Below are 13186 nucleotides of genomic sequence, written 5' to 3'. Positions count from 1 at the left end.
GTAGGAATGGAGCGAGGTGGAGGATAAATGAGTGGATGAGGGACTGGTGCAGTGGGTATGGATTCAAGTTTCTGGATCATTGGGACCTCTTTTGGGGAAGGTGCGACCTGTACAGAAAGGACGGGTTGCACTTGAACTCGAGGGGGACCAATATCCTGGCGGGAAGATTTGCAAAGGCTACTGGGGAGACTTTAAACTAGTATGGTTGGGGGGAGGGACTCAAATTGGGAAAGCTAGCAGTCAGTGTGTGAGGCAGGAGGCAGAGAATGGTAGCACTCTGACCCAAAATGTAGGGGAGAGAGAAGAAAAAGACAATAAACAGAGAATAAGAGACGGTGGGTTTCTTAAATGTGTATATTTTAATGTTAGGAGCATTGTAAGAAAGGTGGATGAACTTAGAGCCTGGATTGACACCTGGAAGTATGATGTTGTGGCGATCAGTGAAACATGGTTGCAGGAGGGCTGTGATTGGAAACTAAATATTCCAGGATTTCGTTGCTTCAGGTGTGATAGAATTGGAGGGGCAAGAGGTGGAGGTGTTGCATTGCTTATCAGGGAAGATATTACAGCAGTGCTTTGGCAGGATAGATTAGAGGGCTCGTCTAGGGAGGCTATTTGGGTGGAACTGAGAAATGGGAAAGGGGTAGCAACACTTATAGGGGTGTATTATTGACCGCCAAATGGGGAGCGAGAATTGGAAGAGCAAATATGTAAGGAGATTGCAGATATTAGTAGTAAGCACAAGGTAGTGATTGTGGGAGATTTCAATTTTCCACACATAGACTGGGAAACACATTCTGTAAATGGGCTGGATGGGTTGGAGTTTGTAAAATGTGTGCAGGATAGTTTTTTGCAGCAATACATAGAAGTACCTACTAGAGAAGGGGCAGTGCTGGACCTCCTGTTAGGAAATGAGACGGGTCAGGTGGCAGAGGTATGCGTTGGGGAACAGTTCGGGACCAGTGATCACAATACCATTAGTTTCAATATAATTATGGAGAGGGTCAGAACTGGACCTAGGGTTGAGTTTTTGATTGGAGAAAGGCTAACTTTGAGGCGATGCGAAAGGATTTAAAAGGAGTAAATTGGGACATTTTGTTTTATGGGAAAGATGTGGAAGAGAAATGGAGTACATTTAAAGGTGAAATTTTAAGAGTACAGAATCTTTATGTCCCTGTTCGGTTGAAAGGAAATAGTAAAAATCGGAAAGAGCCATGGTTTTCAAGGGAAATTGGACACTTGGTTTGGAAAAAGAGGGAGATCTACAATAATTATAGGCAGCATGGAGTAAATGAGGTGCTTGAGGAGTATAAAGAATGTGAAAAGAATCTTAAGAAAGAAATTAGAAAAGCTAAAAGAAGATATGAGGTTGCTTTGGCAAGTAAGGTGAAAGTAAACCCAAAGGGTTTCTACAGCTATATTAATAGCAAAACGATAACGAGGGATAAAATTGGTCCATTAGAGAGTCAGAGTGGACAGCTATCTGCAGAGCCAAAAGAGATGGGGGAGATATTGAACAATTTCTTTTCTTTGGTATTCACCAAGGAGAAGGATATTGAATTATGTGAGGTAAGGGAAACAAGTAGAGTAGCTATGGAAACTATGAGATTCAAAGAAGAGGAAGTACTGACACTTTTGAGAAATATAAAAGTGGATAAGTCTCCAGGTCTGGACAGGATATTCCCTAGGACATTGAGGGAAGTTAGTGTAGAAATAGCAGGGACTATGACAGAAATATTTCAAATGTCATTAGAAACGGGAATAGTGCCGGAGGATTGGCGTACTGCGCATGTTGTTCCATTGTTTAAAAAGGGGTCTAAGAGTAAACCTAGCAATTATAGACCTGTTAGTTTGACGTCAGTGGTGGGCAAATTAATGGAAAGGATACTTAGAGATAATATATATAAGCATCTGGATAAACAGGGTCTGATTAGGAACAGTCAACATGGATTTGTGCCTGGAAGGTCATGTTTGACTAATCTTCTTGAATTTTTTGAAGAGGTTACTCGGGAAATTGATGAGGGTAAAGCAGTGGATGTTGTATATATGGACTTCAGTAAGGCCTTTGACAAGGTTCCTCATGGAAGGTTGGTTAAGAATTCAATGGTTGGGTATTAATGGTGGAGTAGCAAGATGGATTCAACAGTGGCTGAATGGGAGATGCCAGAGAGTAATGGTGGATGGTTGTTTGTCAGGTTGGAGGCCAGTGACTAGTGGGGTGCCACAGGGATCTGTGTTGGGTCCACTGTTGTTTGTCATGTACATCAATGATCTGGATGATGGTGTGGTAAATTGGATTAGTAAGTATGCAGATGATACTAAGATAGGTGGGGTTGTGGATAATGAAGTCGATTTTCAAAGTCTACAGAGAGATTTATGCCAGTTGGAAGAGTGGACTGAAAGATGGCAGATGGAGTTTAATGCTGATAATTGTGAGGTGCTACATCTTGGCAGGACAAATCAAAATAGGACGTACATGGTAAATGGTAGGGAATTGAAGAATGCAGGTGAACAGAGGGATCTGGGAATAACTGTGCACAGTTCCCTGAAAGTGGAATCTCATGTAGATAGGGTGGTAAAGAAAGCTTTTGGTGCGCTGGCCTTTATAAATCAGAGCATTGAGTATAGAAGTTGGGATGTAATGTTAAAATTGTACAAGGCATTGGTGAGGCCAATTCTGGAGTATGGGGTACAATTTTGGTCACCTAATTATAGGAAGGATGTCAACAAAATAGAGAGAGTACAGAGGAGATTTACTAGAATGTTGCCTGGGTTTCAGCAACTAAGTTACAGAGAAAGGTTGAACAAGTTAGGGCTTTATTCTTTGGAGCGCAGAAGGTTAAGGGGGGACTTGATAGAGGTCTTTAAAATGATGAGAGGGATAGACAGAGTAGACGTGGATAAGCTTTTCCCACTGAGAGTAGGGAAGATTCAAACGAGGGGACATGACTTGAGAATTAAGGGACAGAAGTTTAGTGGTAACATGAGGGGGAACTTCTTTACTCAGAGAGTGGTGGCTGTGTGGAATGAGCTTCCAGTGAAGGTGGTGGAGGCAGGTTCATATTTATCATTTAAAAATAAATTGGATAGTTATATGGACGGGAAAGGAATGGAGGGTTATGGTCTGAGCGCAGGTATATGGGACTAGGGGAGAATACGTGTTCGGCACGGACTAGAAGGGTCGAGATGGCCTGTTTCCGTGCTGTAATTGTTATATGGTTATATGGTTATATTACAACAAGCCGTCCACGGTGTACAGATGCAGGATAAAGTGTAAAGTCAACTCTCAAGTCTGATGAATGAGCACTGAGATTACATTCCAATAACAATGTGTATTGCTCTCATTTATTTGCTAATTGGAAAAGTAATTAGTCACATCTCGATTCCTGGCTGGCCAGAGGAAGCAGGAGGCAATAATGTTCTAGTCAGGAGATCCCAGAAGTGAAAACTACACCAGCCTAGCAGACGGGAAACTGCACCAGAGGTGAGAATCAGAGCAAAAAATGGTGATATCCGTAACTTCAGTTTGAGCAGGGTTGGTTGATGCTACATCTAAACTGTACACTAAACGGACCTGATGCCTAATCTAGTGCAAGGTTGCTTGGCTGCCCAGGACAGTCACACTTACTTCACCGTTGCTTTTGTTCTCCTGCTCTCTCACTCCCAACCTTTGGGATTTTCTTTAATCTGACTCACCAAAGCCATTTTGTGGAACCTTTTGGCCATTCGAATCATCTACTTGAATTCATTCCTCCTCTCTTTATATTCTTCAAAAGCCCTATCTGATTCCACCCTCCAATACTCTGCATGCGCTCCCTTTCTCTTTTTGACCAAATTTACGACCTCTTTGGTCATCCATGGCCTCCCATACTTTGCCATCCTTATTCCTCCTCACTGAAACGTGCCAGTTCACAACATGACCAACTGGTGTTGAAACATTGTCAACAAGTCAGATGTAGACTCATCCAATCACTACTGCTCCCAGTGTACCTTCCGGTAATCACCTGCAGTTTGCCTTACTCCAATTTAGTACTTTGTCTAAGGTTCGTCAATCATTCTATTCACAATCTTAAAACCTATGGATACAAGGAACCACAGATGTGGTTTACAAAGAAAGACACAGTGCTGGAGTAACTCAGTGAACATACTGAGCCCACTGCGCTACTCCAGCACTTTGTGTCTCAAAAACTTATGGAGTTGTGTTGACAGAGGAGGACTTGCCCCACAGGGTGCCCGGCCTTACGGAGAAGCCGGCGCAGAGCGAGGTGGTCAGTCGAAGCCCCGAGGTTGAGTCAGGCCGAGGACAAGGTTGGGTCAGGGCCTCCAATGGAGTCGGGACGAGGAGGGAGCCTCGGGTCGAGACAGGCCTGGGACGGGGTCGGGCCACAAAGTGCTGGAGTAACGCAGTGGGCTCAGTATGTTCCCAGGCCCACTGAGTTACTCCAGCACTTTTTTATCTTTCTTTGTAAACCACATCTGCAGTTCCTTGTATCCATAAGCTTTAAGATTGTGAATTGAAGGAAGGATGGACCTTGGGCTGGCCATATTGCCAAGAACAAAGGCGGACCCGGCATGTGGGGGCCGTCGAGAACAAAGGGGGATCTGGTGGGGGGAGGGGGGACGAAGAAGGGATGAGCACTTCTTGTAAATTTGTCGGTGACACAGTGGCGACTCTTTTGTGCATTTTGTTTGCAAAAACAAATAATTTGACTGCACCTAGCTAGGTACAAGTGACAGTAAAGTACCATCATCTTCCACTGAAACAGCGGGCACCTGGCCATGTTGCTCTCGTGCCCCACGGTCTATGCTGTGGGCAAAGATCACCAAGTAACGGCGCGTAATCAGGTTTTACCACAAGCGAGGTCGAACAATGGTTACATAGATCCACAGTTGTTATGGTGAGAAAGGCATCATAAATCTGCCGTTTAAATAAGCTTTAAGACAAGGAATTATCAATTACATTTGAACTTTTCACATAAATTTAATAAAACTAGTTTACAGCAGAAACAAACGAGGAGAGTGAGATTTAACATTGCCTCTCATCGATCAAATATTGATGTGATAATGGCTTTCTGCTCCACACACATTTGGTATTCCACACTCACTTCATCTGCTGTTGCTGGAACGTGATCGGAAAGCTGTGAAATTTACCTGTTCTAAATTAACCTCAGGTGATAGGAAACAGGTAGAGCCATTATTTAACCTCCTGTTCTCCAAGGGTGCTGCCTGACCTGCTGAGTTACTCCAGCACTTTGTGTCTTTTTTTGTAAACCAGCATCTGCAGTTCCTTGTTTCTACAAAACTATTATTGCCCCCTGATGAAGATTGATACGTCAGTGTGCAATGTGTGACACGGATAGATGATCACTGATGTTATTCACTGGTTCTTCCTTTCATGTATCATAATCCCAACTTTGCAACTTCAATAAACGAGGAAATGCAGGTGTGCATTTACAAAAAAAAGACACAAAGTGCTGGAGTACCTCAGTGGGTCAGGCAGCATCCCTGGAGAATTGGGCACGGTGGCGCAGCTGGTAGAGCTGCTGCCTCATAGCGCCAGAGACCCGTGCTCGATCGAGACTCTGGGTGCTGTCTGTGTGGAGTTTGCACATTCTTCCTGTGACCGCATGGGTTTTCTCCGGGTGCTCCACTGTCCTCCCACTGAAGATGTACAGGTTAATTTGGCTTTGGAAAATTGACCCTACTGTGTTGGATAGTGTTAGTGTATGAGGATTGCTGGTCAGTGTGGAATCGGTGGGTCGAAGTAGCAATGTTACAAAATTTTGAGATTTTAAAAATCAAGTCTGTAATTTATCCCATCAGATAAAGCATAAAAATAAGTTTAATTTGACACCCAATTCACTTTCATATCTCAAGTATTTAAAAAGTTATGGCCATTTTCATACTCGGAAATGAGCATCTTGTTCCCTATTGATTTTCTATGGACATAACAAAAAAGTTGTGATCGTGAAGTCAAAAGCCCATAACTTTCTTAAAAATTAAGAGAACTGAATGAAATTTTCAGTTATCATAGATTGAAGCATTCTGAAACAAATATAAAATAATCTTACTTGGATGACCTGAAATTAAAGCATATAATTAGTTAGTTACCTAATTGTAGCTAATTTCAGACTTCAATTACTAGATCTAAACATCTATCCATTTCTTAATAAATTATTAACATTTTTAAATAGCCTAAATGTCCAAATAATATTCACAAATAATTCACAATAAAACATGATTTTTAAATCTCATTTACATTAATTTATAGACCAAATGGAAGGAATTCAGTGTTCAATTGCTGTAAATAAATGTCCATTTAAATCAGCTTTCTAGTGGGATCCTGTGGAACGCGCTGGTTTAGAACGTTCACATTGCGGTAGATTTGTGCCCCAAATGCCCAGAAAAATACTGCGCGATATAATGGGGCCAAAATGAGCTACTCGCAATATTAAATTTTGTATAAAGGGATCTTTAGAAGCCCTTTTTAATGTAAAAATATACAACCTAACTTCTGCTATTTGCTTTATGAGACTCTGCGGTTGCTGGCGGTCGCGGGTTTAGAGATTGATTTTTAAACTACTATAACTATTATACGAGGCCTTTAAACCTAATAATAGCTTTTGCGACGGGGACTTCCAGCGATTTTTCGTTAATAATTAACTAGGCTGAACATCTTCGATTTGAACAGCTTAGAGAAAATCGCGTTTTAAACCCGCCCCCTCTAAACGGCGCCAAAATCGCGCACACACGCAACGGCAGATTTTCAAAGACGCTTCAGGTACGCTTTGCAACATACCTAGTCGAAGGGTCTGTTTCTACGCTGTATCTCCAAATGAAACTAAATTAATCCAAACAGAGTCAAGGCATCATAGTCACTGTTTCAACTGCGTTGCTTCAGGGAGTTTCACACTTAGAAATTCTACAATTCATTGCCAATGATAAAACAAAACAAAGATTATTTTCATTTTCATTTCACCAATAAGCTCTGCGACCCACTACTATGACAATGGCGTGTATTCTTAATAACGTTGTTAAGAACTCACTGTTCTCGGACACCTCCAATACGTAGTGCAGCAGGGGGCTGTTGCCATCGAAGGCCTTGGCCCACGTCAGGACAATGGCTCTCTTCTCACTGGTGCTCAGTTTGGCGGCCAGGTTCTCGGGCGCGTGGGGCAGCTGTCTGCAGGTCACACAAGAGGAGAGTCAAATCACAGTGCGGGTTGCCCACCAACCTGCAGATCTATTCAATGGGACTTTGAAATCCCTTTATGCATACAGTTCGCAACGTATTACTACACATAAGCACATCTTAGATACAGTATAAATATATAGAAATAGTAAACTATGACAGCATACAAGAGTCGCCAGGTTTAGCGCCACTTTGGGTTAAAGGGAGCCAAGAAGGTGTCCAAGCCAGGTGACGCTTTGTGTGCTGGTCATAGAAGTAGATCTCAATGCACGCATCACAGTCTAAAATGTTCCAGTCTCAGTTGTTTGCAAGTGCAGAGTTTCTTAACCTGAGCACGAAGGCTCGTTGTCCTGCAGGCGTTGCAGGGTTGGCCTGGCCAGGTGTGGCCGTTGGTCACCATGGAGTCTGACTTACTCTGGCTGTCTCTAAGTCTTACAGTACACAAGGCCAATAAACTCCAAGTGAAACACAGAACCTTTATCCCAATGACAGCTATTAATAATGCTGATTGTGGCTCAGTCTTGTGCTCCGATACTGAATGCAAATCTGTGTAGATTCGTATGGAAGCATTAAGCGGCATGAAAACATCTCTACAGCACAAAACCAAACACAAAGTGCTGGAGGAACTTAGCGTGTCAGGCAGCATTTGTGGAGGAAATGGAAGGGCAATGTTTTGGGTTGGGCCCCTTTTTCAGACAGATCATCTGAGGATGGTTCCTGACCCAAAACGTTTCCTGTCCCTGCCCTCCACAGATGCTACCTGACCCACCACTGAGTTCCTCAAGCACTTTGTGTTTGGTTAAAGCATCCGCAGATCCTTGATTTACATCAGGGAGACTAAGCGGAGGTTAGGCGATCGTTTCGCCGAACACCTCCGCTCAGTCCGCAATAACCTACCTGAACTCCCGGTGGCTCAGCACTTCAACTCCACCCTCCCATTCCCAATCCGACCTCTCTGTCCTGGGTCTCCTCCATTGCCAGAGTGAGCAACACCGGAAATTGGAGGAACAGCACCTCATATTCCGCCTGGGTTGCTTGCGTCTGGCTGGCATGAACGTTGAATTCTCCCTGTTTTGCTAGCCCTTGCTGTCTCCTCCCCTTCCTTAACCCTCGAGCTGTCTCCTCCCATCCCCCCGCCCTCGGGCTCCTCCTCCTCCCATTTTCCTTCCTTCTCCCCCCCACCCCCCATCAGTCTGAAGAAGGGTTTCGGCCCGAAACGTCGCCTATTTCCTTCGCTCCATAGATGCTGCTGCACCCGCTGAGTTTCTCCAGCATTTTGTGTACCTGCAGATCCTTGTATCCCCGCCTGCATGAAGCCTTTGCATGATAACTGGTGGAGTTGCTGCCCATAAGATTGCTGTTTGACTCGGTGTAATCAATGCATTCACATTTTCCACATGTCCTGAATTAGGTTGGGGTTTAATTCCATCGGGCTGCCCCAGGTTAGCTTGTCTGTAGAGGGGGTGGCGTAGCCTGTGCATTGTAAGACTGGTCCCACACACTGGTTCACTTACCTCACTCTGACGTGTGCATTCCGAGAGTCGTTCCCCCCGACTGAGAGCACCTTGCAGGTGTACAAGCCGATATCTCCTGACCAGGTCTGAGAGATGTACAACGTCCCCACCTCATCAATCCGCATACGTGGGATGACATCCACATCTATCGTAGCCCCGTTCTTCTGCCACATGTGCCTGTACACAAGAGAGCACACCATCATTGTCATCATCGAATAGCACATTGAACAACATAAGACCATTGGACGTTACTGGATTTTATCTTGCAATAAAAATGATTCCCTTTATCCTGTCTCTGTTCACTGAGGACAGCTTGAGTTTGAGTTTGAGTTTAGTTTATTGTTACATATACCGAGGTACAGTGAAAAACTTTTGTTGCGTGCTAACCAGTCAGCGGAAATCCAATACGTGACTACAATCGATCCGTCCACAGTGTACAGATACATGATAAGGGGAATAATGTGAATAACCTTTAGTGCAAGATAATATCAGTAAGGTCGGATCAAAGATAGTCTGAGGGTCTCCAATGAGGTAGATAGTAGTTCAGGACTGCTATCTTGTTGTTGATGGGATGGTTCTGTTGCCTGATAACAGCTGGGAAAAAACTGTCCCTGAATCTGGAGGTGTGCGTTTTCACACTTCTCTACCTTTTGCCCAATGGGAGAGGGGAGAAGAGGGAGCGGCCAGGGTGGCAACATGTCCTGTATTATGTTGGTGTCCTTGCCGAGCAAGTGTGTGGTATAAATGGAGTCAATGGATCTTAATCATGTACAGTTTTTTTCGCCGACTGGATAGCACGCACCAAAATACTTTTCACGGTACCTCAGTACATGTGACAGGAATAAACTAGACTAATCATAATACATTGGAACAGAATTAGGCAATTCGGCCCATCGAGTCGGCCCCGCCATTGGCTGATCTTTTCTTCTCTCTCAACCCCCTTCTCTTGACTTCAACCCGTAACCTTTGACACCTTTACTAATCGAGAACCTATCAATCTCCACTTTAAAAGGACCCAATGACTTTGCCTCCACAGCATCTGAGGTCTCTTGCTGTTTCTGGATCACGAGGGCAGATATGTGGATTGGTTGGAGAGCACTGGACTTGGCAGCCACGACCAGCTGTAGCGGGGAAGGTGGTCGCAGTCTCTCACCCCATGGGCATACCTGATGGCAACATTGGGGTCATGGGTCACACCACAGGTCAGTAAGGCCATGGTCCCTTTGATCACGCTCTGGTCTTGCGGTGGATTTGTGATCCGTGTTCGTGCTGTAAAAGAGGAGGGAGAGCGTGTCACACTGCCGCTTCCATTGTTAGTAAGTATTCCTTCCCACAGGCAACAGGATCAGAGAAAGGCAACTTTGCAGAGGCCATGTGAGACACCCTCTCACACCCGGGGCCAGAGTCCTGGGGACCTGCCGGTTTTGAGCAGTGTCTTTGGATGTACTCTTCAGCTAGGGTCAGGGAATGATGGGGAACGTTTCATGTGGAGCCAGCAACTGCACGGACATTTAATCTTATCCCCCTCTTCCCAGAGACACAACTTCACACGGAGAGGTAGAAACCAAGAACTGCAGATGCTGGTTTATCCCTAGGATAGACACAAAGTACTGGAGTAACTCAGCATGTCAGGCAGCATCTCTGGAGAAAATGAATAGGTGACGTTGCGGATCAGACATGCTTCCTGACCCACTGAGTTATTCCAGCATTTTGTGTGTGTCACACGGAGAGGTACGGTCTGTTTTGTGCCTTGATCTCTAGAACCCCAGTTGTAGGAGGGGTGCACGGCCCCTGACCCTAGCAGGGCTCTTTCCTGCCTCCCTCAGTGAGTCCATGCTCGCAGCACACATATGCAGCAAGTTCCCTAAGCCGGCTCTCGCTCGGCAAGGGACTACCCCACCCTGCCGCTGACGAGCACCGACAGACAGTTCACCACGCTCTGGGAGTGTAGTTAGAGTCATGCAGCACGGAAACTGGCCCTTCGGCCCAGCTTGCCCATGCCGACCAACATCTCCCAACTACACTACTCCTACCTGCCAGCATTTAGCCCATATTTCTCTAAACCTTTCAAATCCTTGTACCTGTCCAAATGTATTTTAAATATTGTCGTAGTTTCTGTCTCAACTACCTCCTCAGGCAGTTCATTCCATACACTGCCCTCTGTGTGGAAAACATTGCCCTTCAGATTCCCATTAAATCTTTCCCCACTCACCTTAAACCTATGTCCTCTCGTTCTCAATTGCCCTACTTTGGGCAAAGGATTCTGTGCATCTTCCTATCTATTCGCTTCGTGATCTTATACATCTCGATATGATCCTCTCCCATCCTCCCACGATCCAAGGATTACAGTCCTAGCCTGCCCAACCTCTCCCTGTAATTCACACCCTCAGGTCCTGGCAACATCCTCATAAATCTTCTTTGCACTCTTTCCAGCTGACAAACACCATTCCTATAGCAGGCTGACTAAAACTGAACACGGTAGAAAAACTATAACGCACCAGCACCTGTACAGCTTGAACTTAACATCCCAACTTCTATACTCAATGCCCTGATTGATGAAGGCCAATGTGCCGGAAACCTTCTTGACCACCTTATCTACTTGTGATGCTACTTTCAAGGAACTATGTAGCTGTAGTCCTAGATCCCTCTGCTCTACAACATTCCCCAGAACCCTGCCATTCATGATGTAGATCCTGCCCTGGTTGGACGTCCCAAAATACACCTCACATTCATCTGAGTTAAATCGTTACAGGCAATTGAAGCTTTCAGAGCAAATTAATATTTGCCGGTGTCTCTGACATTCATGGGAACTTGTTGAAAGACCCATCAGCATAATTACACTTATATAAAAATAGATGAATGTTATTCACAATTTTAAAGTCATTAAAACAAAAGCATTTAAAAAAAATGTAGTGGCTGGGTCTTTAAAGACTGCATCCCTTTGGCACTTGTCGAGGTTCTCCATGGAAAAGGGTAGAAGCACTAAAGCTGCACCAAGGGTAACAAGAAGCCGATTCGGTGCGTGGAGTGCCGGGGTGGTCCAGACACTGGCTGGACACCAAGAGGAGACCACACACACAGCACACGTAGAGCAGCACGTTCAGCACTCCCCAGGCATCTGGCAGTGGGATCTGCCATTACAGTACTCAGACAGAAACAGCAGAGAGCACTCTAACATCGCCTCTCAGTTTAACTTAGACCAGAGTCACAGTCGCTGCTTTATAACACCCGTCATCACAGTCTAATTAAATCATTTGTAACTATATAGAAAACATCAAATGGAATTGTAGCAGATCAAATTGATCGAAACCTTAAATAACACTGCCGTTATCATTTATGGCCATACAGCATGGAAACAGGCCATTTGGCCCAACTTACCCGTGCTGACCAAGATGCCCCATCCTACATATATCGCTGTAAACCTTTCCTATCTATCCAAACACCTTTTGGACATTGTTATAGTACCTGTCTCAACTCTCTACATTTTGATAGACACAAATGCTGGAGTAACTCAGTGGGACAGGCAGCATCTCTGAAAAGAAGGAATGGGTGATGTTTCAGATTGGGTGATGTTTCAGATTGAGACCTTTCTTCAGACTGATGTCAGGGGAGTGGGTGGTACAAAGACCTCTTCAACTATCTCAGCTAGTGTTCCTTTTTTACATGGATGCTGTTCCATTGTATTTATTATTCGCAAAGCCGGGAGACTATGAGGTTGAGGATAACTATCTTACTACAGAGGTGGGAGGGAGATGGCAGGCGGTAATAGTATAGGGAGACATTTTTTGAATGGCGTAATTTGACGAGGGAGCCAGGATCTTGGCTTTTTAGTGAACAGTATGTGTAGTACAGAATAAAACAGAAAACATTGTAAATACTGGGGATACCAGGCAGCATCTGTGGAGAGTGAAAGAAAGTCAATGTTTCAGGTTGGTGATTTCTCATCAGAGAGCTGGGAAATACTTGAAATTAAACACATTTTAAGTTGCTCAGAGGGGGAGGACAAGAATGATCCCAGGAGTGATTGGGTTAACATATAACGAGCATTTGAAAGCACTAGACCTGCACTTGCTGGAGTTTAGAAGGTTGCAGGGGGGACCTCATTGAAACTTACTGAATAGTGAAAGGCCTGGATAGAGTGAATGTGGAGAGGATGTTTCCACTAGTGGGAGAGTCTAGGACCAGATGCCATAGCCTCAGAATAAAAGAACGTACCTTTAGAAAGGAGATGAGAAGGGATTTATTTTGTCAGAGGATGGTGAATCTGTAGACTTCATTGCCACAGATGGCTGTGGAGGCCAGGTTAATAGATATTTTTAAGGCAGAGATTGACAGAATCTTGATTAGTGGTTATGGGGCAAAGGCAGGAGAATGGAGTTGAGAGGGAAAGATATATCAGTCATGATTGAATGGTGTAGACGATAGGCCGAATGGCCTTATTCTGCTCCTAGAACTTATGAACATATGCATTTATCAAATG

At 44.5% G+C, this 13186-nt stretch overlaps 1 protein-coding gene across 3 annotated transcripts in view; it reads right to left on the bottom strand.

Annotated features, from left to right (window-relative positions):
• Positions 1-13186, bottom strand: part of sdk2 (sidekick cell adhesion molecule 2) — a 659639-nt gene that overhangs the window by 206878 nt on the left and 439575 nt on the right. For all 3 annotated transcript variants that reach the window (XM_033044544.1, XM_033044545.1, XM_033044546.1), the window contains exons 12-14: positions 9873-9975; positions 8707-8883; positions 7047-7183 (exon numbers count right to left, since the gene is read on the bottom strand). In XM_033044544.1, the coding sequence (XP_032900435.1) occupies positions 7047-7183; positions 8707-8883; positions 9873-9975 (417 nt within the window). The remainder of the gene's footprint in view (positions 1-7046; positions 7184-8706; positions 8884-9872; positions 9976-13186) is intronic.

The sequence above is a fragment of the Amblyraja radiata genome, chromosome 26 (assembly GCF_010909765.2).
Source record: "Amblyraja radiata isolate CabotCenter1 chromosome 26, sAmbRad1.1.pri, whole genome shotgun sequence".
Classification (NCBI taxonomy): Eukaryota; Metazoa; Chordata; class Chondrichthyes; order Rajiformes; family Rajidae; genus Amblyraja; species Amblyraja radiata.
The sequence above is the reverse complement of the archived record's forward strand: the minus strand, read 5'-3'. Positions and strand labels throughout refer to the sequence as shown.